A 25,565-nucleotide genomic window follows, 5' to 3' on the forward strand; every position below is an offset into this window, starting at 1 on the left:
GGCCAGCAGGCCCAGGGCAGTGACCCTTCCCCTGGACTCTGCCTTGGGGAGGCAACACCTTGAGTGTTGTGTTCAGTTCTGGGCCCCTCAGTTGAGGCAAGAGATTGAGGGGCTGGAGCGGGGCCAGAGAAGAGCAACGAGGCTGGAGAAGGGACTGGATGTGGCACTGAGTGTCCTCTGAAACACCTCCAGGGACAGAGAATCGACCATGTCTTGATCCAACCCCACTGCGATCACCAGCCCAGGGCACTCTGTGCCCCACTCTGTGCCCTGGGCTGGTGGTCACAGTGAGGTTGGATTAAGGATTGGAGTTGATGATCTCAGAGGTCTCTTCCAACCCAACTGAGAAGAGACGAACAGCGAGGCTGGAGAAGGGACTGGAGCACAAGTGCTGTGGGGAGAGGCTGAGGGAGCTGGGGGTGTTCAGCCTGGAGAAGAGGAGGCTCAGAGGTGACCTCAGCACTCCCCACAACTCCCTGACAGGAGGTTGTACCCAGGTGGGGGTTGGTCTCTTCTCTCAGGCAATCAGTAGTAGGGCAGGAGGGCAAGGGCTCAAGCTCTGCCAGGGGAAGTTTGGGTTGGATATCAGAAAGAAATTCTTTGCAGAGAGAGTGCTCAGGGATTGGAATGGGCTGCCCAGAGAGGGGGTGGATTCCCCATCTCTGGAGGGTTTAAGGTGACACTGGATGTGGCACTGAGTGCCATGGACTGGTGATCACAGTGGGGTTGGATCAAGGTTGGACTTGATGATCTCAGAGGTCTCTTCCAACCCAGTTCATTCTGTGATTCTATGATTCTGTGATTCTGCCCTTCCAAACAGCCTATAGGTCTCTTTTTGGTTGCAGACTCCAGGCAGGTGCAGCCGTCCCCGCCGTGGTCCTACGACCAGTCCTACCAGTACCTGGGCTCCATCGCCGCGCCCTCGGTGCACCCGGCCACGCCCATCTCGCCAGGCAGGGCTGGTGGCATGTCCTCGCTCACCGCCGAGCTCTCCAGCCGCCTCTCCAGTGAGTACCCAACATCTGCTGCCCCCACGGGTTTCACCCCCACCCCAGGGGTGACTCGGGTGCCAACCAGTGGCACCGTCTCCCGGGTGCCATCACAGCCCTGCTGCGGTCGCAGGGAAATCTGCGGAGGGTTCTCTGCAGCAAATCCGCCCTGGGGGTTGGGGTGGGGTTGGCAAAGAGAGGGAATTGCAGAATTATAGTCAATGGATCACATTTTAGTGCATTAATCACCTTTTAAGAAATGAATCCCAGGATCCCTGAGGTTGGCAAAGCCCTGCCAGCCCCTGGAGCCCACCCTGTGCCCGATGCCCATCTTGGCAAAGCCCTGCCAGCCCCTGGAGCCCACCCTGTGCCCCATGCCCACGTTGGCAAAGCCCTCTCAGCCCCTGCAGCCCACCCTGTGCCCCATGCCCGCCTTGGAAAAGCCCTGCCAGCCCCTGGAGCCCACCCTGTGCCCCATGTCCACCTTGGAAAAGCCCTGCCAGCCCCTGGAGCCCACCCTGTGCCCCATGTCCACCTTGGCAAAGCCCTGCCAGCCCCTGCAGCCCACCCTGTGCCCCATACCCACCTTGGCAAAGCCCTGCCAGCCCCTGAAGCCCACCCTGTGCCCCATGACCACCTTGTCCCCCAGCCCAGATCACTCAGTGCCACGGCCAGTTCTGCCTTGGGCACCTCCAGGGCTGGGCACTCCAAACCTCCCTGGGCAGCCCCTGCCAGTGCCTGCCCACCCTTTGCAGGCAGAAATTCCTCCTCATGTCCAATCTGAATCACTGACTGGTTTAGGTTGAAAGGGACCTTAAAGATCATCTTTTTCCAACCCCTTGCCAGGAGCAGGGACTTTCCACCAGACCAGGTTGCTCCTGGGACTTTTGCCCAAAATACTACTGTCAAAAAAGAATTAAAATAGGAGAAAGAAGCACTTTGAAGATGTTTAGAGCTATAGAAATAGTTGGGATTGCTGAAGAGGTCTCATTTCTGCCAAGAAATGAATGACACAGATATTCCAGTTGTTTCCTTCCCTCACTCTCAATTCGGACCAGAGCACAGCAGGTTATGGGGGGACAATTTGGCTGCAGCTTTGACATTTGAAGTGTTGCACTGGATTGGGGGGTTACATCTCCATCAAATTGTGCTGCAGAGCTTTACAAGCCAGCAGAGAAATACAGCCTGGAAGTGAAAGCCACCCCCCTGGTTCCAGCATCTCAACCAACCATGTGCTGCCTCAAAGCCACACATATTGAGCCAATGTGTGTGTGTGCAGCAGCAGGGATTGTCTGAGCACAAATGAGAACCATATCATCCTAATTTGCATAGAGCTTTTGCAAAAATACCTCCTTTGGCTGCACATCTTGCTCTGATTTGAGTACTCAGGGCTGCTTCTGAGATCAGAGAGAACCACTTGAACGTGCTCCAGCCTGTTCTGTTGTCATACAGAGCCTGCTTTGAAAGACCCACAGGAATGATGCACACCAAAAGCAAATTATTTATTTGGTCTGGGTGTTAATTGCATCATAGAAATAGCTGAAAATACAGAAAGCCTTTCAGAGGGAAAGTAAAAGAGAGTAATTTCTTCTTTGTAAAAAACCTGCAGAAAATCTGATTCTGTATTAACACACTCTGCCTTTAAAATGAAAATGCCTATTTTTAGTTCCTTTGCTGAGTTTCCCTCCCTTTGCAGTCAGAATCACAGGAGGGGTCAGGAGGCTGGAAGGGACCACAGAGGGTCATCTGGTCCCACCTCATCTTTACAAATCTCGAGTGTTTTTCACAATGCTTCCAAAATATTGCCTCTACATTAAACATCATCCAGTATTCCTGGAGAAATCTGCCACAAGACTTTGTCCCCAGCCCCATTACTGTCACACACGCTTGTTCTCTACCCAAGAAACTTCTTGTCAGAACAAAGAGCAAAGGGAGGAGTTTTTCAGGCCCTCCCATCTAAAGACCTGATGCCACCAAAGAAAAAGCAATAATGTGGGATGTACTTGAGACACCTTAAGTGTCATTATTATTCTTTTTGCCAAGGCAGAACAAACCCTCATCTGATAAGTGATGTATCCAGGTAGGAAGCTTGATTTCTTTCTCAGGAATGAGGGATGGAAGTACCATTTAAAGTCTAGCAGGTCTTCAGATGTCACCCTTAACCTTGGCTACTTAAAGCTCCTGCTGTTCCACACCACAGCCATATTAAAGCTAAAGGTGCTGGGGTCTAGAGAAAGGAAATGTGTTCCCATCCATCTTCCATTAAAAAAGGAAGGCAGGTTCAAAAAGGAGACATTCAGCAAGTGCCAGACCTTTTCTAAGGAATTACAGAAAACCAACAGTGGGTTGATGTGTCACTGATGAGCTTTCAGAGCTTGGAATGGTGAGAGCCAAGGGCTTTGTTTTCTCTCTGCTGCTTCTCATGAGTATTTCCTTCAGCACACGGCTCCTCCTCTGCAGACTCCACACCTTCTCTGACAGAAGAACTTGTCTTCTGGAAAGATTTTTTCATAATTATTATTGTAGTTATTTTAACTGTGCAGAGCTGCCAACTCTGGGGACTGACACCTTCCATTAACCTGAGTCACGATGGAGATCCCTCCTAAAGAGGCCATTTATCTGCTCTGCTGCTTTAATCCATGCACACCAGGCACAGAGATGATGGGACTGGACATAATTCCATGGATGTCAGACAAAGTGGAGCAGAATTTGACTGGCCTGTGAAGTATTTTAGAATGAGAGGACACAGTCTGAAGCTGTGCCAGGGCAGGGGCAGGTTGGATATCAGGAAGAATTTCTGCCTGGAAAGGGTGGGCAGGCACTGGCAGGGGCTGCCCAGGGAGGTTTGGAGTGCCCAGCTCTGGAGGTGCCCAAGGCAGGACTGGCCGTGGCACTGAGTGCTCTGGGCTGGGGGACAAGGTGGGCATCGGGCACAGGGTGGGCTGCAGGGGCTGGCAGGGCTTTGCCAAGGTGGGCATCGGGCACAGGGTGGGCTCCAGGGGCTGGCAGGGCTTTGCCAAGGTGGGCATCGGGCACAGGGTGGGCTCCAGGGGCTGGGAGGGTTTTGCCAAGGTGGGCATTGGGCACAGGGTGGGCTGCAGGGGCTGGCAGGGCTTTGCCAAGGTGGGCATCGGGCACAGGGTGGGCTCCAGGGGCTGGCAGGGCTTTGGCAAGGTGGACATCGGGCACAGGGTGGGCTCCAGGGGCTGGCAGGGCTTTGCCAAGGTGGGCATCGGGCACAGGGTGGGCTCCAGGGGCTGGCAGGGCTTTGCCAAGGTGGGCATTGGGCACAGGGTGGGCTGCAGGGGCTGGCAGGGCTTTGCCAAGGTGGGTATCGTGCACCGGGTGGGCTCCATGGATGGGGAGGGCTTGTCCAAACCAACCTCAGTGCCTGGCATTCTCTAATGGTTCTGTCTCCCTTCCCTCCCACACAGGTGCTTCAGACCTGACTGCATTCAGCGACCCCCGGGTGGGCATCGACCGCTCCTTCCCTGCGCTCCCGTCCATCTCCGACCCTCGGATGCACTACCCGGGCGCCTTCACCTACACCCCCACACCCGTCAGTTCGGGCATCGGCATTGGCATGTCTGCCATGTCCACAGCCACCAGATACCACACATACCTCCCACCGCCCTACCCCGGCTCGTCCCAGGCGCAGGGCAGCCCCTTCCAGACCAGCTCACCTTCCTACCACCTGTATTATGGAACCTCAGCCGGCTCCTACCAGTTCTCCATGATCTCGGGCGGCGACCGGTCCCCGCCGCGTATCCACCCGCCCTGCACCAACGCCTCCACGGGCTCCACGCTCCTCAACCCCAACCTGCCCACCCAGAGCGACGTGGTGGAGGCCGAGGGCAGCCACAGCAACTCCCCCACCAACATGGCAACCACGGCGCGGCTGGAGGAGGCGGTTTGGCGGCCATACTGATGGCAAGGAGGGCAGGACTAACGCGCTTCCCGCGTCCCGGTGCCCGCAGGTATCCCACCAACACCATCCTCCTCGCCCATGGGCACTGCCATGGCCGTGCATCAGCTTGAGGAGCAAGCCCTCCAGAAGGCAGCGCTCCCAGGAGCGGTGGCACGTGCCAGTCAGGCCGTGGAGAAGAGCCAAAATACTCCTCATGGTGGGGCTGAGCTTCTGGGAAGGAGGGATGCCCAAGCTGGTGGTCTCCAGAGGCAGTGAGGGTGGGTAGGAAGGTTCCCAGTTGGTTTCCAGGTCTGTGGCTTCCTGGGCTGGAAGGTCTCCACGGTCCTAAAGAGAGTTTCGGTTCACTTCTATTTTTAAGACTTAAACCTGAAAAAAAAAGAAAGGAAAAAAAAAAGAAAAAAATCATAGTGAGTTTACTGCATCTAATGGACATTTTAACTGTAAGGAAGTATAGGAAGATTCCCAGAGGGAAACTGTGAACGCTCCTGTTTTAGCAATGCTGTGAATGAGAGGTTTTATATGTTGGACTTCATTCTTTCTTTTCTTTGTTTTGTTGGGGTTTTTTAAACATGTTGTATATTCCAAAGAATATGGAATTTTTTATTGCTGGGTGGTTTTTTTGTTGTTGTTGTTGCTTTGGGGTGGTTTTTTTGTTTTATTGGGGTTTTTTTGGTTTTTTTTAGGATGCAGCTCATCCTGCTTTGCATCTAATTTCTCTTGGCACCTTATAAATTGCAAAAACAAAAGATTTTGCTCTTTTTTTTGTTTGTTTTAATCATGCTTGCTTCTTTCTTGCTTTGTCAACTGAAAGAATCAACCCCTTTTTCAATGAGTTAATTTAACTTTTTATCTCTTGGACTCTTTTTTTTAACACAACGGCTCCAGCCTTGGGTCATTTTCAACTACTGTACTTCTTTGATGAGTTCATTGATATTTATGCTTGATATTTAGACTTTTCTTATTTGTTGATACTATTATTATTTAAATATGCCTATGTTAAAAAAATTTATCAGCAATTGCCTTTTTTTGGTCGCAGCCAAAGTCAAATTTATCCCATTGAGAAAGGCTGGATAACGATGGGTAAAGTGACCTCCTAATTACCTAGAAATATTGTTTACAATTATCTCTCATTTTACTCAGCTCATTGGGCTCAGATTCTCACTGAGGTGCCCAATTCCCTCTGGAAGGCACCAAAATCCTTGGGAATTTCTGTGCCTTCCCTTGCAGTGGAGTCATCTCTCCCTATTCCCCCCCGTGCTTTTCCTTCATCGCCAGTGGTGACCCTCAAGATCAGGAATCAGGATGTACATATTCCATAAGGTAGATTCAATATTCCCTAATTTAATACAAGCCCATGTGGCCCCATTCTGCTCCTGAGCTTGCCTGGCCTTCCTAACAGTGCCAGTGGTGGCCTCTTGGTCCTTCAGAAGTGAAAGTCAGCATGCAGGTTTGAGGGAGGTGAGGCCCTGGCACAGACTGGGCAGAGAAACTGTGGCTGCCCCATCCCTGAAGTGTCCAAGGCCAAGTTGGATGGAGCTCTGAGCACCCTGGGCTGGTGGAAGGTGTCCCTGCCCATGGCAGGGGGTTGGAATTGGATGGTCTCTAAGATCCCTTCCAACCCAACCCACTCCACGATTCTGTGACTCATTGAGCATGGCCAGGCTGAAGTCCTGGCTCTGGTGGAATCTGTGTGAGATTTGCTCCCAGCTCAGCAGAGCCAAGAATTCTGTGCAGAACAAAAGCCACATTCCAGTCTGCTGGAAAATAGATCCAGGATGGGGTCGTCAAGCTCAGCTGCAAAGCACCACCAAAGGCAGAGCCCAAAGGGTTCTTCCATCCCACCTTCTGGGGGCAGGGGAAGGGTGTGCAAAGCTGGTGGAGACAATGCCCTGTCCTGCAGCACATCCCAGGCTCCTCCTCCCAGCCCATCGTTGCAGCGCAAACGTCTCCGATGTCACTGTAAAGTTTATGGCACTATTTTCTTGGAGGGTTTGGTCTGAGTGCAGTTGTTTGTACTACTCCTTAATTCCAAACTGCTGATGTTTGACACGTGTGGGTCCCAAATGAGCTGATTGTTATTTAATGTACCTCTTGAAATGAGAGAAACAATTGCGGGTCAACTCGGAGAGTATTTGAAAGCAGGACTTCAGATCAGTGTTTGATGTTAAGAAAAAAAAAATGTTAAAAGGATTCAAATTTAAAAGATCCTTGGCTGCAGGCAGCAAAACAGCTGGATTTATTTAAAACCATTTGTTTTTCAAGTTTTCCTTTTTTTTTATATATATGATTTTGCTTCTTTGTTTAAGTCAGATGCAGTAGCACTTTGGTATTGAAAAAAGTTATGAATTGAAGAATTTACATTGTCAATAAGGTCATTTTTGTGCAGAAAATAGAGAGTGTTTCAAGAGAGCTCAGCAAATGTCCAAATTGCTTCTGATAAAACACACACATGGCCTGGTGCTTCTCATTTAGTGGAATATTCTTTATAATTTTTCAGAGTTTGCTCTGAGCAAAAAAAAGGCAAAAAACGTAAAAATTATATCGGAATACTTTAATATGTATTTTGGAAGTCTGGAAATCTTGCTGAATACAGAAACACAGAGACCTTACCTGTTGTGGCATTTACATAGTTGGACTCTCACCTCTTCAGTAGCCTGAAAAAAAGTCCTTTATCACTATAAACAGTAGCTCTGGTACAGAATCCACTTCACACATTCTCTGTGGCTGTGCAATTAAAATCATAATTTACTGCAGCTCCCACATGTGCCTTGTGACTGGACCACCCAAGTGCATAGTGCTGGGAGAGGGAACCCAGAAGGGAGGGAGAGGAGCTTGGAGGGAAGGGCTACCATGGCCAGGAGACTTGGAGAGCAGCTTTGGACAAGGTATGGAGTGACAGGACAAGGGGTGATGGCCTTGAGCTGAAGGAAGGAAGGGTTGGTGGGATATTAGGAAGAGATTCTTCCCTGGGAGGGTGGGCAGGCCCTGGCACAGGGTGGGCAGAGCAGCTGTGGCTGCCCCATCCCTGGGAGTGTCCCAGGCCAGGTTGGACAGGGCTTGGAGCAGCCTGGGCTGGTGGGAGGTGTCCCTGCCCATGGCAGGGAGTGGAATAAGATGATCTTTCAGGTCTCTTCCAACCCAAACCATTCCATGATTCTTTGAGTTCAGCCCAGTGGCAGAAGTGAAGTCATTGGGCTCACCAGTGGGAGGTCATTGGCATCACCAGAGGGAAGTTGTTGTGGTCACCAAAGAGAGGTTGTTGTGGTCACTCCCAGGCCAGTTGGTCACCACAACATCCTTCCTACTAAAGTCCTTTGCCCCTTTTAGCCACCAGGATTGAAAACCACCTACCACTTCTGCAACTAAAAGATTGAGGGTTCCCAGGAATGGGGAGTTGACACCTCTCAGCCTGGAGATCAGACCCCATTGAACATTCTTTATGCATCTCCTTTCTCCACACTTGTCCTTAAGGTGAAGTTTAATTTTGCTCTCCCTGATGTGAATGGGGTGAGGAAGGACAGAACTGGTCACCACTCTTACCCCATGTCCTGCTGCCACTTTACTGGGGTTTCCCACTGTCTCCCACCTGGCACTTTCCAGCTACTAAACTTCTGAGTCCATCCTCCCTGTGCACATCCAGCACAGCACGAAGCATCTCCCTCCTGAGAGAGGAAACACCAAGTTCATTATCCCTGGCAATTAATCTGTTAAATCACTGTGGGTTTCAGTGTGTTCACTCCCAAGAACCCCCAGTTCAGTCAAATCTGTATTTTTGTAGCCACCTCCCGTCCCACTGAGGACAGCAAAGATCTTCAAGGCTGTGAAAATGCTCTCATGTTGTTCCTCTTGCATCTTAAGGGCACTTAGCAGGCAGAAAAAGGACATTTGGATAGAACATTTCCCCCATTCACATCTCCAAATTAGAGTATATAAGTATATATTTTTATATGCATATAATATATATAGTTTTATCATCCCACTAACTGAATGGGATTAAAAAATAGAATTATTGTGCTTCTGCTGTTGCAGTCAGTGAGTGCCTTTGGTGCCTTCCCCTCCCAAAACAGAGCTCAAGGCAGCCCTGACTGTCAGCTTGGGTGTTCCTTTGACAAGGCACAACTCCCTGTCCAGATGCAGCCAAATGTACCAAACAGCTTCAAAGGCAACACAAGGCCCAGCTCTCGTTGGCTCCAAGGCCAAATATTTCACTCTCCAGCAGCTTTTCTGCTCCTTTAAGAGTTCCTGCTCATTTCCAGGAGCGTTAGTCCAAGGATGGGTGGATGCAAAGTGCATCCTCACCACGAAGGATTGGATTTGGAGAATTATGCCAAATTCTCTGCTGGGAAGAAGAGCAATCCTTCCCTCCAAACTCCCCACAGCCTTTGCCAAAGTGTTCCTAATTCCCTGCGCTCTTGAAACATTCGTTGCTTCTTTCTGGGTGACCTTTTCCATCGGTGTGTTTGAAGATTCAGGGAGAAGTGGATCGTTTTTCTCTCAGAGCAAAACACTCGCTTGTTTTCCTGCTTTGTAACGTTTTGGTTATTTTGTTTTTGTTAACCTTTGCTTGGTCAGTATCAACCACTCGGCATTTTTCTCCTTGTCCTAAAAGGGTTGCATCAACAGAGTTGTATTTATGTCTGTAAATAGATTTCAAAAGCTTCATAGCAAAATATTTAGTGCTTGTAATTACTCTGCCTTTTTTTTTTCTCCATTCTTCTGTGTTTTTAATGAACTTACCTTTGTGTTTGCTTCAATACTGTAGTGAGGGTTATTTCTTTCCAAATTAGCTATTTTTAGGCTTCCAGACGAACTACATTTTATTCACTTTTGTAAACAGTTATAGCATGGTCTCTATCCAACATCCTTCACTTTTTTTGGGGTAGGGGAGGAACAATCTGGGGGTTATTTGTGGTGTTTCGGGTCGGGCAGTTCCGTCTCTCCTCAAAAACCAAAGCAAAGCTTTCAGGGTGAGGTTTTGAGGACTCAGCAGGGGCCAACCCACCCCTGCCAGGATGGCACCAAAGGGCATTTATTCAGCATTTTCTGGCCATGTTTACAAACCAGACGCTGCATCATCCTGCACCAGCCCCATTTCCCCTTGGCATGGAGGGGAAACCACCAGGCTGTGGATGTTGCCTTGTTTTTGGGGGGCTGATCTCGGGGGGGGGTTTTCTTCTTGGGGAGGGAGGGAGGGAGGGGATGGGTGGCTGCTTTTTTTTTGTTTTGAAACCAGATAGGAAAAGAGTATAGAGGAGATTTTTCCCCCACTGCAGGAAGTCTCTAAATGCCACGTCAGACTCTTGCTGTCCGTAGGGATGGCCGTGTCCAGCACCACAGGAGAATTCATTACAGCTACACCCAGAGCAGCTGGACTGCTGCCTTAGTTCTAATGAAGACTTTCTTTCTTTCTTTCTTTTCTTTGTACCACAGTTTCCTCTGTAAATTCAGTATCATAATTCGTGTGAATGACAAATAAAATGTTTGGCAAGTATGCACATGGGCCTGGTGCATTCTTTCATCAGGGGGAAAATAACTCTCTCAGAGAAAAAGGAGCCATCAGGAAAAGGACAGGGTGTCACTCACAACATCAGAAAATGTTTCCCAGCTTTTTTTTTTTTGTTCATTGATTTCTTTGATTTTTAACAAAATGGCATTTTCCTGCTGAGGAGTGACCTGGTGATAGAGCTGCAATACAACATGATCCCAAAACAGGAGAGAAATTCTGGATGGGGTTTGGAGCAGTCTGGAATAGTGGGAGGTGTCTCTGCCCATGGCAGGGGGTGGCACTGGGTGGGCTTTGGGGTCCCTCCCAACCCAAACCTTTCTGTGATTCTGTGAAATGAGACTTTTCAGGTACAGAAGTTCAGTAAGTGCATTATATCCCTGACTTCTTGATTAAATTTCTGTATTTCAAGATCATTGGCAGCTCTTATTTTGCTTCTTAGATTTGATCCTTTTTGATACTGATGGTTTGAACCCTCTGGGTAGTTTTGAAGTCCTATTACTTACACATTGTTTGGTTTTCTCTTTAAATAAATAATGAAGAAACAGGGGAAAAACTGAATAAATATTGACAGTTCATTTTGAATACATATTTATATATAAAATCTTCTCAAGTTGGCCTTTACACAACCTATGACATTATATTAAGGGAGCTTTTAGCAGCATCTTTCTCCACAATAATCACAGAATCACAAAATGATTTGCATTGGAAAGGACCTTAAAGATTATCTTGATCCAACCCCCCTGCACCTTCCACTAGGCCTGGTTTTTATATATTACATATAAAATGTATATATTTACAAGCAATAACTTTCACCAGCTCCTCTCAGTGAAGTGAAAAACCAGCTACAAAGCAAATGACTAAAGGTGTTTTTTCCCTCTGACAACTCAAAGGAAAACCCTGTATCTCTCAAATGATAATTCATATTATCTTTTTTAAATTAGGGCCAAGGCACCAAGAGAAAAGTTACTGAATTCTGGGTGCCTCCATCCACACCCCACCCTGATGTGGTTACTGCTTACCCTGCTCAGTGTGGCCACATGACATTTCTTTCCAGCACTATCCCATCTTATCCCCAAATATTGCACTTATATTGTTGAAGGAACCACCCTACAGATTCTTCTCCTTGCCCTCTGACACCCCAGAGCTCTTTCAAGGTGGATGATGAAGCAGAGCACATATTTATTTCCTTGCTCACTTGAACCCAACGGGAAGACACAAATAGCAACAGTCAAAACAACCCCAAAAATACGACACCCAAGGGCATCTCAACAGAAATATCTGCTGCTGGATTTTGAAGGCTCTGTGGAGGACAGACCAGCAGAGTTTGGGAAGGTGCCACGGCCAGATCCATGTATCCATGTATCCCACTGCATGTCCTTGTGGGAAAGGCTGTGTCTTCCTTCCTTGCCAGCAGCAGTTCAGGTCCCTCAGACCCTCAAACCCACCACTTTTCACAGTGCTGGTGCCATTCCTGATCGGTGGCTCCGGTTTGCTGTGGGATGAACGAGGAACCACAGGCAGCTCCTCCTGCCCCTCTGCCTTCCCCCCTGCCAGGGGAGCTGGAAAAGGTGGGAGCAGAGAGTCAGGCACTCGAGGTGACCCACCATGCCAGTTTTGGCAGCTGAGGATGCCCAGATCAATCCTCCCCTCTGGCTGCTGAGAGGGAGGAAGAGGAAAGGGCAGAGAAGGGGATGAAGAGGAAGGCTGGAGGCTGCTGTTTGTGAGAGGAGGGGCTGCCAAGGGTGAATGCAAAAAGGCTGCTGACTCCTTGTGACACTTCCCACCCGGCTTTTAATGACCTTTAATTACAAAGGCCATTGTCCTGGATGTTCTCCCCCATGGCTTTGTTTGGCTTGTGCAATGAGGAAGCGCCTCAAGCTTTGCTCGGGGCAAGAGCAGCTCCTTAAACACCATCCCCTGCAACTCAGCTGGCCTGGAAAAACAACACAGGTGTGTTACCATCTTCACTGTGCAGAGCCTTTGCCCTCCTTTCAGTGGCAAGACAAGCTTGGATTACTCATGCCCTGTCCCATGCTCAGAATCCTAGAATGGATTGGGTTGGAAAAGACCTCCCAGATCATCGAGTCCAACCCTTGGGCCAACTCCAGTCCCTTTACCAGATCATGGCACTCAGTGCCACGGCCAAGCTCAGCTGAAAAACCTCCAGGGATGGGGAATCCACCCCCTCTCTGGGCAGCCCATTCCAATCCCTGAGCACTCTCTCTGCAAAGAATTTCTTTCTGCTCTCCAACTTCAATTTCCCCTGGCAGAGCTTGAGCCCATCGTGCCCCCTTGTCCTATTGCTGAGTGCCTGGGAGAAGAGACCAACCCCCACCTGGCCAGAACTTCCCTTCAGGCAGTTCCAGACAGTGCTGAGGTCACCTCTGAGCCTCCTCTTCAGGAAGATCCCCAGGAGTGATCCCCCTTTTTCCTGAGGAGCCCTGAAGACTCTGGGTGCTGGCTCAGCACGTGTGGTCACAGCAGACAATAAACTCCATCATCTGCCCCCAGACAGACCTCCTTGAGAGCTCAGAAGTCTCTCACTGCTGGGGCTGCTGGACTGGAAGGCCTTGTGATGGCACTGTGGTTTCCAGACATGACTAAAACATGACTCAGCCCCGCACTGTAAATGGGCCAAAAATACAATTTTAACTTGGCCCCGTATCTTTTTACAACACTGGGCTCCTTACAGTGACTTGGGAATGGCTCAGCTATTATTTCAGACACCCCTTCCTCTCACCTTTACTCCCTATTTCACTTGTGGAGGGCTCCCAGTAACTTTTGCCACTGGGATGCCCCGTGGAGCACAACTTGCTAAAGTGCAGGCAGGGAAGGAATGTCCAAATTACGGCTCATCTCAAGGGCTGCCTGCTGGGGGAGGGAGGCACAGTGCAGATAAAAGCATGTTTAACCCTGAGGAGAAGGAAAATAAAAGCTCAGAACCTACAGGTCTCCATTGGAATGTCTAGCTACTGAATTAGGAAGCTTGTTTTCTGGTTTTAAGTTACAGGGACACCTAGAAGTCTCCCAGACCGGATTAGTCAGCACGAGTCACTGTCTGGGAATTGTTTGGGTTTGCTGAGAGGAGGATAAAACAATTTAGAAAGAAAATCTAATACACAGATTTAAAACATAGGCTGCTTTCAGAGCAGGGAGGGGGGCAGGTCTGCTCTGTGGGCTGTAGAAAATGCTGGTTCCTTAAGGAAGGAAGGCTGTCAAAAGAGAGACAACCTGTTCCCTGCTGATAGAGAATTTCCTGGAGCATGTCAAAAGTGCCTCTGGCTGTTTTACTTTCAGAAGCCTCAAACACAGGAACATCTGTAGTTTTGCTGGGGAAGCTTAGATTGCAATCTTACTATTACCTTACACTTGACATGTCCTGTGAGCAGAGAAGAGATCCTGAGTCCAGGGCAGCCTGCAGGTCCAGCTCCTCAGGAGCTCTCTGACATCTGAATGAGCCTCACAACTCTGCCAGATTTATTCCTGCTGGCTGCTCAGTCCCATCTCCCCTGTTTGCTCACACCAGAATCCCTCAGGAGCAAGACTTCCCAGTGCATAGAATCATGGAATGGTTTAGGTTGGAAGGGACCTGAAAGATCATCCAGTGCCACCCCTGCCATGGGCAGGGACACCTCCCACCAGCCCAGGCTGCTCCAAGCCCTGTCCAACCTGGCCTGGGACACTCCCAGGGATGGGGCAGCCACAGCTGCTCTGCCCACCCTGTGCCAGGGCCTGCCCACCCTCCCAGCCAGCAATTCCTTCCCAATATCCTGTCTAACCCTCCCCTCTGGCAGTTTGAAGCCATTCCCCTTGTCCTGTCCCTCCATCCCTTGCAAATGGTCTCTCTCCATCTTTCTTGTGGCTCCTTCAGCTCCTGGAAGGCCACACTGAGGTCCCCCCAAAGCTTCTCCTCTCCAGGCTGGCCAATGCCAGCTGTGCCAGCCTTTCCTCCCAGCAGAGCTGCTCCATCCTCTGCCCATCCTGGGGCCTCCTCTGGCCTCTCCAGCAGCTCCAGGTCCTCCCTGTGCTGGGCACCCCCAAGTTCAGAACAGCTGTTTGCCAGCTGCAGGGACACCCCACGTACGAGGTGCAGGTGTCCCAGCCCTGGCAGCTCAGCAGGGGTTTGCCTGAGGGGCACTGGATCTCATGCCACAGAGTCCAGCCTGGATATTCCAGTGACCTCTGCTTTTTACAGGACCTTCTTCCAAGGATCCCAGTGGTCACTACATCTTCATGTTGCATGAGCATCATAGGCATGGAAGTCCTTGAAAGTGGCTGAAAATCAGTTAATTTTTACTCAAATAGCAAAATCCCTGCGTGAGGCCCCTGTGGCAAACTTCCCCCTTCCTCTCTGCCATGTCTGTGCTCATGAGTTGCTCTGAAACAAAGCAATAGGGGTTATTTCACTCAGGAGTGTTTCCTGATTCAATTTTACCCAGTAAAACAGTAGCTCAATTTTCAGAAGGGGGAAGCAAGTCTTGCCTTTCGTTTTCTGTTCTAGTCCCACCCCTAACATGTGTCTCTGACATTTCTCCAGCTTCCTGCAGACCAGGAGCATGGTGGTGTCAGCCCAGCACATGTGGCTTTGTGGGGTGTAGGATCACAGCCAGTCCAGTGCCAGTGTGTCCATCCCGTGGGCATCACACTCTGGGGGCTGGACCAGAGGGAGAACAGTCGTCCTGTTTTGAAACAGAAAGCCAAAACTCAGTGCACATGGCAGACATCTGTCCCTGTGGTCCTGAAATAATGTCCAGCTGTATCCTTTTGAAAATTATGAAACCAAAACGATTTTGGCTGCTGCCAGAGGTTGGAGCCTGCCAGCTAAGCTGGGGATCCTGGGCCTTCCAGGATCCTCACTTTGTGGGAAGCAGCAGTGACATGGTTGGGGTGAGTCAGCTCGTTGAACCACAGCTGATCAGAAGCATTTCCAAGGAGCCCCAGGCCAAATCAAGCTCTTCCTACACAGGGATTTTGGCTACTTTCCAGTGCTGTCCAGACTGTGGGTGAGATCCCACAGGCTCGCCTGGGTGACCTTGGAGTCCTCAGGTATTAAAGGGGCAGATATTTTATCTTGTAGTTCTGCCTTTCCAAGTGTGATCCCATAAATGTGCCTTGGTTGGTGGGATCCCTTTGTAAAGCCCTGTGTGCTGCCTAAGCTCCCTGGGTTTTTAGCCTGCTGTGAAATATTTGCATCCTTTCTGTTTTCTAAACACCTTAACTCTCCTTAAGACACCCCCTGATATGTTCAGGAATTTTCCAGTTGTCCATTTAGCCAGTGTGGTTCTATTAAATATGTGAGAAATTAGTCACTGGTTGAGTTCCCTCTTTGGAGGGGGTGAATTTTGCCACTTCTCGAGGTTTTCATGACTACAGAGTACTCAGAAAAGAGCAGGTGGGACAGAGAGACCCCTTCAGTCACTTCTGTGAGGGAGATTTTTGTGCCTATTTACAGTAATATCTACAGGGATATGAGATTCGCCTCCCACAAGAAGGTTTGTGGTTTCAGTCACACAGTTACACATGAGGGAAGAGTGATTTGGGGGAGATGAGGGGCTTTAAATAAATAAAATTAGGTTTCCCAGCTGTTATCCTTCCCACATGGATATCACAACTAGGAAATGGAAAAAAGTTCTGGGAGAAAAAAAAAAAACAACAGTTCTGTTACAGGAATGAGGTTTTTCTTTGTCTATTAGAGATGCAAGAAGAGTCCCCAAACTGTGGTTTGTCCTTCCAGTGTAGGAATTTGTAAATAGCTGAGGAAAAACAAAATAAACCAAACCAAAACAAAAACTCCTGAATGTTTTTTTCTATCCTTGGTAAAACAAATGTATTAGAGGTAAACCATCCTAGGAATCAGGCTCTCCTCTGTGATGCTAATGGAGGCAAATGCTGCAAGAAGGGGAAGAACTTCATTTTCTTACAGGGACTGCTCAGATCTCTGAGAATTCAACTCCTCAAGTTGTTTAGCCTGGAGAAGAGGAGGCTCAGAGGTGACCTCAGCACTGTCTATAACTACCTGAAGAGAAGTTCTGGCCAGGTGGGGGTTGGTCTCTTCTCCCAGGCACTCAGCAATAGGACAAGGGGGCACGATGGGCTCAAGCTCTGCCAGGGGAAATTGGAGATCAGAAAGAAATTCTTTGCAGAGAGAGTGCTCAGGGATTGGAATGGGCTGCCCAGAGAGGGGGTGGATTCCCTATCCCTGGAGGTTTTCCAGCTGAGCTTGGCCGTGGCACTGAGTGCCATGATCTGGTAAAGGGACTGGAGTTGGCCCAAGGGTTGGACTCGATGATCTGGGAGGTCTTTTCCAACCCAATCAATTCTATGATTCTATGATTCTAAGTGCCCCTTTGTTCATTTGTGCCACAGCTCACAGCGTGGATGGAGCTTTATGACTTCTGTTTGCTGAGTGATGCATCTTAGCACAGAATGTACTTGACTAAGGATTTATCCCTGAGTTCTTCACTTGCTGCAGGAAAACCCCCTTCCTTCCTGTGCCTCAGTTTCCTCATCTGCACACGGGTAGTGACACTGATCTTTGCGAGAAGCCCTTTGAGCTCCACTGATGAAAAGGTTTATGGAGAGGAGGTTGTTGTCATTATTGTCTGCAGTTTAAAAACATGCCCATAAATCACTTTTCAGGGATGGTGAAGAAGCTTCCATTGGCTCCGGAGCTGGGTGACTGAACAGGGAAGAATCTCCTTCTTTGGCATTTTCTCTGAGTTTTAATAACTTTGAACTCTTGCTTTAGATCTTGTTTACATTAGGCTGGTTTAGTAACTGTGTGTCTCCCTCCAGCAATTGTCTCCTTCTTCCCCACCTTCCTCAGGTATTTGGTTTAGGTACCAAACCTCTGACTCAGGTCTTCCTGGAGAATGGCTGAGCCAGGGTGGATGGAAGAAGAAATTATTTTTACCTGTTGGAGAGCTGAGGGACTTAATGGGAGAAAGAGGCAGAGGCCAGAACTGTCATGGACACACCACCATAATCTTGGCTGTTACCACACCCTCTGGAAATGTTAAACACAAACTGTATGGGTGGTGTGTGCTAAAAATGTTCAGGTCCGAGGATGGCAATGGGTCCTTCTAACACGTACAGGCTCAGAGGGTGTGAAGCTCAGCTTTGCTCTGTGCTGGGGTGGCCTCACCTGCAGTCCTGAAGGTGTTTGGGGCACCACAAAATAAGAAGGATGTAAAGCTATTAGAGAGTGTCCAAAAGAGGGACATAAACATGGTGAAGAGCCTGGAGGGGCCACATAAGGAGTGGCTGAGGGGAATTGGTTTGTTCATCCTGGAGGAGGCTGAGGGGAGATGGATTCATTGGGGGCTGCAGCTGCTCCCAAGGGGCAGCTCCATCTCTGATCAGTGTGACAGGGCCAGGCCCAGGGCACGGCTGGAGCTGTGCCAGGGCAGGGGCAGGTGGGATCTCAGCCAAAGGCTCTTCCCCCAGAGAGTGGTGGGCACTGCCCAGGCTCCCCAGGGCAGTGGGCACGGCCCCGAGGCTGCCAGAGCTGCAGGAGCCTTTGGGCAATGGGACAGGGCAGGGGGGACTGTTGGGGTGTGCTGGGCACAGCCAGGGCTGGCACTGGATGGTCCTTGGGGGTCCCTCCCAACTCAGAATAATCTACAATTCTAGCAGTTGACACACGTGCAATTGTGCAACACAGAAGCAGATCCCCCCGGCACAGCATCATTGCTTCTGGTTCTCCGCAAGGCTGTGGCAGGTGAAGGGGCTGCTCAGAGCACGGCACGGCATGTCCTGTCACAGCGTGGCTCCTGTCCCAGCGGGGCTCCTGTCCCAGCGGGGCTCCTGTCCTGCCACAGCGGGGTTCCTGTCCTGCCACAGCGGGGCTCCTGCTCTGTCCCCACCAGGGCCGGGCAGTCGGGAGCATCCCCACATCCCGAGGGGGGACCATATGCCCTTCTCGCCGGGCAGAGGATGCGGAGAGGCACCGAGCGGGACGCAGTGGCAGGGCAGGGCAGGGCAGGGCAGAGCCCAGCAGGGCAGGGCCGGGTAGGACAGGGCTCCTCGATGCTGCCGGTTCTCGCTGTTTTCCGGCAGATGGAGCTCCGCTCCCAACGATGCTGGCTCAGCCCGTCCTCGCTGCGCGCACCCAGTAAAATGAGTGAAGAAACATCACCATCTCCAGGCTGGTCCAGCCTGGGTGTCACAGCCCCACATCCACCACAGCATCACTGAACCATCGAGGCTGGCAGAGACCTGCAGGACCATCCAGTCCCGGCCTCACCAGCACCACCACAATCACCCCCAATCCATGTCCCCAAGGGCCACTTCCAGACCCCTCTGGGACACTTCCAGAGACAGTGACTGCCCCACCTCCCTGGGACACTCATTCCAAGGCCTGAACACTCCTGCAGCGAAAAATTGTTTCTAATCTCTGAGGTGAACCTGCCCTGGTACAGCTTGAGGCCATTTCCTCCCATCCTTTCCCTCGGGCCATGGCAGAACACCCCTCCCCTCAGGGTCTGTCCTGGAGCCTGGCAGAGCCACTGCCTGGCAGCACTGACCCCGTGTCTCAGCTCCCACACTGTTCTCTCCATGGCCTTCCCAGCAAAGCTCACGTGCCCTCAGGGTGAAACACGTTTTCAGGCTGTGTCATGGAGTGTTCACTGAGAGCTACATCAAACTCAGTTGCACCTTCAGCATCTTCCTCCCTCACAGCTGTTGCCCAAATCAAAACACCTGACACTGTCTACTCCAGAAGGAAGAATTTTATTGCTTCCATCAGCCAGGCTTCCCTGGGAATCACCAACAGGGTGTGCTAGACAGTCTCTCTCATGATCTTGGTGAGTTTCTGGATCTTGGACCTTGTTGACATATCCACGATTTTCCTTCAGTTCCTTCCTCAGATCCAAGGAATTGTGGAACTCCTAAAGCAAAGAATGAGGCAGAGAGAGCGAAGGAAGCAGGCAGAGCTGCCTCCTGTGCCCCTGGATCCTCCCAGCTGGCAGGAGGATGCCCAGCAGGATGGCCTGGGTGCCTCCCAGCCTTGGGGTCCTCCCCCAGCCTCAGCAAGGTGGATCATCCTCCTGTTGCTCCCTTTCCCTTCCTTCAGGCACAAAGAGCCCCTCCCCGGCCCTGTCGATGATATTCAGGTGTAGGAAAGGAGCCAGCAGCTCCCCCGCGGGGTCCCAAAGCTGAGCTCCTCCCTCCCATCCCGCGGGAGAAGAGCTCCGTGTCCTGCGGCAGGGGAAGGATGTCCGGGAGAAAGAGAAGGCAGAGGGTCCTGCTGTGCAGCTGCCCAGAAACACTCCAGTTAAAGCTGCACACACAGCCCTGCTCTGTGTCAGGAGCACGGGCGGGGCTGGGCAGGGAAGGTTCTTGTCCCCCCCAGCAGAGGCTGGCACTGTGCCCCCCTTAGTTCCAAGCCTTTCCGAGTGCAAGGCAAGCAGTGCCAGAAGGAGAATGGGCAGCCAAGTGTGACTTACTTGTCCAGTGGTTCCCACTCCATGCTCTGGGCCAGGCAGAGCCGTTGGGGAGGGAATGGGAGTTGCTGTGGCCAATGCCTGGCAAGCGGCGCCATTGGCAGGCTCTGCTTCTGTGGGTGAGAGGAGAGGTTTAGAGAGGCTGAGAGAGCTTGAGAGAGGAGAGGGCAGGGGCAGAGAGGGCAGGGGAGAGGAGGGGAGGGAAGGAGGATTGAGAGGGAAATGGAGAGGAGGGGAGGGGGGAGAGGAGAGGGAGAGGGTAAGCGGGTGAGAGGGAAGGGGAGGAGATGAGAGGGGAAGGGGGAGAGGGGAGAGGGGGGGATTGGAGGGTAGGGGAGGTGTGGGGGTGAGTGTGAGTGCATCCATTATGGAAAGCTCTATGGAGTGCACCCTTACTATGCAATATTTTATAATGTAATGTAATATAATATGATATAATATATTCTATATACTATACTACTATTATACTGAAATGTTCTTAATATGTGTATTCCTTAGTTCCTCTCTATGCCTATTTCATAGTATTATAAACAGAGTAACCTATTTTCCTAATCTCAATTAATTAATACACATGAAGTGTCTAAATGACTTAGTGGATTTGGGATAAAGGGAAGGGTGAAAGGGAGGAGAGAAAGGAAGAGATGACTTTAAGAGGGAGAGAGAGGGAAAGGGAGAGGAAAAAGAGATGCCAAGTTCTTCTTCCAATGTCCCAGTTGCAGCAGTTCAATCTGGCAAGAAAGACAAAGGAAAAGTTCTAAAAGCCACCCAGCCTTGTGAGTGAGAACTGCCCTGAGACAGGCAGCAAAAGTGAGAAAGGATTGACTTGTTGGTTGGAAGGATGTCAGTGTTGGAAGAACAGCCCTGACTCGTGTGTCTGTCTGGCTCAACTGTTCCCTTTGGGGTTCTGAAGGCCCAATCAAACTCCCACTCCATCCCTAGGGAGGGACGTGCCCCTGCAGGGCACTGGAGGATGTGCAGCCCCAGGAAATGCCTTTCCTGGAGAAACAAGGGCCTGAGGGCACACCCTGAGTTCCACCTTCTCCCGTTGTTCTCAAAGAAGGCAGAAGGGGGTGAGCACCCTCAGACCGTGCTGGGCTGATTTCTCTGCAGGTTGTGCCAGGAGCAATCAGGGAGCTCTTGTTTTACATCTTCAGACCTGATCATAGCTCAGTATTGTCTGAGTCCAAAGCTGTAGTTAAACACTCTTGCAGAGATGGGACTGCCACCAAATTCCACTGTTTTCTATTGAGGGGGAGCCCTTACAACTTGTGTTTTTATAAATAAGTGCTTTTCTAACAACTCTGTGCATTTAGCAACCAAATTCAACCATCTTACCCAGGGACATTTGATGCAGCTGCTCATGTGGCCAAGGTGGAGCACAATCTTCCTTCTCCTGGGTAGGAGATGGCTCAGGACTCAGCCAACTCCAAGGCTGGGAGAAGCACAAGACACCTTCTCAAAGCAGGATGGAAATTCTTCTGCTTTTTCATGTGGCAAAGACACGATGCTGACATTGTTACTCCAGCATTTAACTCACTGCCTTGTCTGTAGCTTTGGCTGGAATGGTTGTCAGTTTGGGGTTAATGGGCAATGCTCATCTAAAGGAGATTGACATCATCTTTACCTGCACTTTGGATCCTCTTCACCAGGCCTGATGCTGGTGGCACAATCCTGAGGGAAAGCTGGAATTGCAATTCCTGAGTGAGAGAAGGGAGAGAAACCCCCCCAGCAGAAAGAGCTTGACATCACCAGGGGTGACCAGGGGCCCAGGAGCAGGGGTGGGGATTCCCTGGAATGTGGCATTACCTGAACTGGGCTCAGGGCTCAGGCAGCAGGACCACTTCTCGGGCAAGTGCTCGATGCCCTCCGGGAGCTTCTGCCACTCAGACAGGCGTGAGCCACGTCTGGGCTGGGGTGTCCTGGGGGGGAAACAACATCAGGCCTGGCACAGGAAAGGCTCATTCCCATGGCTGAGGGTAAATCAACAACAACAACAACAGGAGGTGAAGTCCTTTGCTGGCACACTGGTTGGCACTCACTGCATCTCCTCAACTGGCAGAGCCAAGGGATCTTCCTCCTTCTTCTTCCTTTTCCTGTCATTCCAGGAATCACTGAGCTTCTCTCCCAGGACTCCTCTGGTGAGTCTACAAGGAAATGATTTGAAAAGGCCACCTGAAATAATCCAATTCTAGCACAGCAAGAACTTTATAAACTCCAATGACAGAATAAGTGTATGACCCACTCCAATCTCTCAGTTACCTCTTCCTGGGTGGAATGTGGTTGGTATGCACGGAATCTATTCCAGGAGGATTCCTCACAGAACAGAGGACAGAACAGACTCCAGATTTTATTGCCTGTATCTTGGAGAGCAAAGCAAGAAGATGTTCCACAATTAGTACCAAAGGTGTGTCTGACTGGAGCCACTCAAGCTCCACCTCAAGGTCAGTCCCACTCATTGAGTCATTATCAAGAAAGTGCTGGAAAAGCAGGATCCAGTAACTGCTAAGGATGCAAAGGGGAGGGTCTGGGATGTTAGGAAAGGGTCAGTGGAACTCTGGCAACACGTGCAGGGGGAAGGAGGAACAGGGAGGAACAAGCAGGGGGTACACAAGGTAAAGGTATGGAAGGAGCTGGTTGCACATAAACCAGGGCTGGGCAGTAACCATGAGCTTTCATTCTTCCTATTTAGAGCAGAGGAGTTTATCAAGTCTTTCAGAGTGGGCAACACCATTAGATAGGAAATCTAAATTCAAATACCTGTATTCATTTGTGGTGTCAAAATCCTGTGAGTACTGAGTCGGGTTTAGGAAGTTGCAGTGTCAATGCAGTTCATGTCATGTCAGTCCAAATCCAGTGTCAATCCAGCTGATGGGATGTCAGTCCTTGTTGAGTGTCAGTCCGGCTGAGTCATGTCCAGGGTGCTGGGCTTGCTGGGGGTCCCTTTCCATGGACAGGGTTCCCCCCTGAAGGTGGTTTTGCCCTTCTGTCCCAATTAGTTCTCTTCTTTCAGTCATTCCTGAAACAGGTCTGAGGTTTGGGGGTCTCTGGTGCTCTTGAGCCCCTCCAGTCCACGGCCACTTCTTGGCCCCATTCCTGCCCTTGTGCTGTGCCGTGTTGTGCTGATCTTGGGAAGTCCACCAGGGATGTTTGTCCTGGCAAATGCTGCCCGCCCTGCCATGTCTGGGGCGGGCCTGGCCCTGGGGCAGGGCCTAATCCTCGGGCTGTCCCTCCAGGCAGGAGCGGAAGAGCCTGCCCAGAGCCCACAGTGCCCGCCTGAGGCGGGAGGGACGTTTCTTGGGGGCAGCCACATCCCTTCTGGGGGCAGTCACATCCCTTCTGGGGACAGCCACATCCCCTCTGGGGGCAGTCACATCCCTTCTGGGGACAGCCACATCCCCTCTGGGGACAGCCACATCCCCTCTGGGGGCCTGGGGCTGGAGTTGGGGAGGGGAGGCCCAGCCTGGCACTCGTGTGCAGGGTTGGGACACACGGCGCTCAGCCCATGCCTGGCGAGGGACGGGCACTGTCAGCCTTTCCTCTCTCTCTTCTGCTTGGGGCAGCTCCAGGACACTCAGTTCTTCCCACTCGTCGTCCTCCCGCCGAAAGGGCTTGACCTCGATGGTGTGGACGGTCACGTGTTGTTGCCAGTCCTGCAGTTCCAGCTCTCTGTCGCTGTCATCTTCCCACCGGGATGGCACTGAGCCTCTGTGTTCTTCCCAGTCGGAAAACTCTTGGCCCATGGAGCTGTCCTCATGGGAAAACTCTTGGCCAAGGGAGTCCTCCCAGCTGGACAGCAGGTCCTGGTAGCTACTGAAATGTCCAGGGGACGACTCCTCCTGGCCGAAGGATTCAGAGCTGGACCGTACCTGTGGGCTGTGACCTCCTTTTCCTTCTGACTGCTCTTCCTGTTTGGAGTGCTCCTTGTCGCTCAGTCCTTGGGAGCCACTCACTTCTCTCTGGGTCAGCTCTTCCTTGATGTTTCCTTCACACTCATCCTGCCGCCGAAAGGGCTTGACCTCGATGGTGTGGACGGTCACGTGTTGTTGCCAGTACTGCAGTGCCAGCTCTCTGTCCCTCTCATCTTCCCACCGGCATAGCACTGAGCCTCCGTGTTCTTCCCAGTTGGAGCTACTTCCTTCTCCTTGGGACAGCTCTTGCTTGATGTTTTCCTCCCAGTCAGACACTTCCTGGTAGCTCTTCCCTTCTCCTTGGGGCTCCTCTTCCTCAATGTATTCTTCCCAGTCAGACAGTTTTTGGTCATCCTTGCCTTGCCCAGGGAACAGCTCCTGCTCAGGGAGGTCTTCCCCTTGGGACACTTGTTGGCATGTGTTATTTTCTTGGGACAGCTCCTGGTCTTCCTCATCTTCCCACTGGGAAGCCTCTTGGTCAACATGGTATGTCCAGTGTATCCCTTCCCCAGCCAGGGCCCCCTCCTGGGTCTCTTGCAGTGCCTGGACTGATTCCCCCTCTGCCTCCTTGTCTTCTTCCTGCTCACTGAGGATCTGGGTTCGCACCTCAGGAGTCGAGGGGCTGGAGGGGGAGCAGAGGCTCTGTGGGGCAGGGACTGGGCTCTCTTCCCTTTCTTCTGGAACTGTTGTTACCACCTTTGCAGCCCTGCTCTGCTCCAGCTCTCTCTGTGCCTGCAGCTGCTGGATGGATCTCCTGAGCTCAAGCTCAGCCTGGCTCAGGATCTCAGTGGTGATGAGCTTGGCGAAGTCCAGCAGGGCCTGGCTGCTCTCTGAGGGGCCCTGTGGGGCAGGAACTGGCCTCTCTTCCCTTTTTACTACAACTGTTGTTACCACCTCTGCAGCCCTGCTCTGCTCCAGCTCTCTCTGTGCCTCTACCTGCTGGATGGATCTCCTGAGCTCAAGCTCAGCCTGGCTCAGGATCTCAGTGCTGATGAGCCCAGCAAAGTCCAGCAGGGCCTGGCTGCCCTCTGAGGGGCCCTGTGGGGCAGGGACTGGGCTGTGTGGGGCAGGGACTGGGCTCTCTTCCCTTGCTGATGGAACTGTTCTCACCATCTCTGCAGCCCTGCTCTGCTCCACATCTCTCTCTTCCTCCAGCTCCTGCCTCACTCTCTGCACCTCAAGCAGAGCATTGCCCAGCATCTCACTGAAGATCTGATGCTCTGCCTCCATCAGGGCCGGGATGCCATCTGAGATACTCTCCAGAGTATTGACTGGGGTCTGTGGCAATTCTGGGCTAACTGTTAGCACTGACTCTGCAGTCAGGCTCTCTTCCAGCTCTCTCTCTTCCTTCTCCTGCTGGCTGGATCCCTGGAGCTCAAGCTCAGCCTGGCTCAGGATCTCACTGGACGTGTCCTGGTTTGTGTCCAGAAGGGCCTGGCTGCCCTCTGAGGGGCTCTTTGGGGCAGGAACTGGGCTCTGTGGGGCAGGGACTGGGCTCTCTTCCCTTGCTGATGGAACTGTTCTCACCATCTCTGCAGCCCTGCTCTGCTCCACATCTCTCTCTTCCTCCAGCTCCTGCCTCACTCTCTGCACCTCAAGCAGAGCATTGCCCAGCATCTCACTGAAGATCTGACGCTCTGCCTCCATCAGGGCCGGGATGCCATCTGAGATACTCTCCAGAGTATTGACTGGGGTCTGTGGCAATTCTGGGCTAACTGTTAGCACTGACTCTGCAGTCAGGCTCTCTTCCAGCTCTCTCTCTTCCTCCACCTGCTGGCTGGATCCCTGGAG

At 51.3% G+C, this 25,565-nt stretch overlaps 1 protein-coding gene across 4 annotated transcripts in view; it reads left to right on the forward strand.

The window, feature by feature from the left end:
• RUNX1 (RUNX family transcription factor 1) overlaps positions 1 to 10,073 on the forward strand; it is a 202,566-nt gene extending 192,493 nt beyond the window's left edge. For 2 of the 4 annotated variants that reach the window (XM_071567259.1, XM_071567275.1), the window contains 2 exons: positions 828 to 1,007; positions 4,424 to 10,073. In XM_071567259.1, coding sequence (XP_071423360.1) covers positions 828 to 1,007; positions 4,424 to 4,917 — 674 coding nt within the window. In that variant the 3' untranslated portion in view covers positions 4,918 to 10,073. The remainder of the gene's footprint in view (positions 1 to 827; positions 1,008 to 4,423) is intronic. The other 2 variants (XM_071567284.1, XM_071567268.1) reach the window with 1 other exon arrangement.
• The last annotated feature ends 15,492 nt before the right edge of the window (positions 10,074 to 25,565 follow it).

The sequence above is a fragment of the Pithys albifrons genome, chromosome 1 (genome assembly GCF_047495875.1).
Source record: "Pithys albifrons albifrons isolate INPA30051 chromosome 1, PitAlb_v1, whole genome shotgun sequence".
Lineage (NCBI taxonomy): Eukaryota > Metazoa > Chordata > Aves > Passeriformes > Thamnophilidae > Pithys > Pithys albifrons.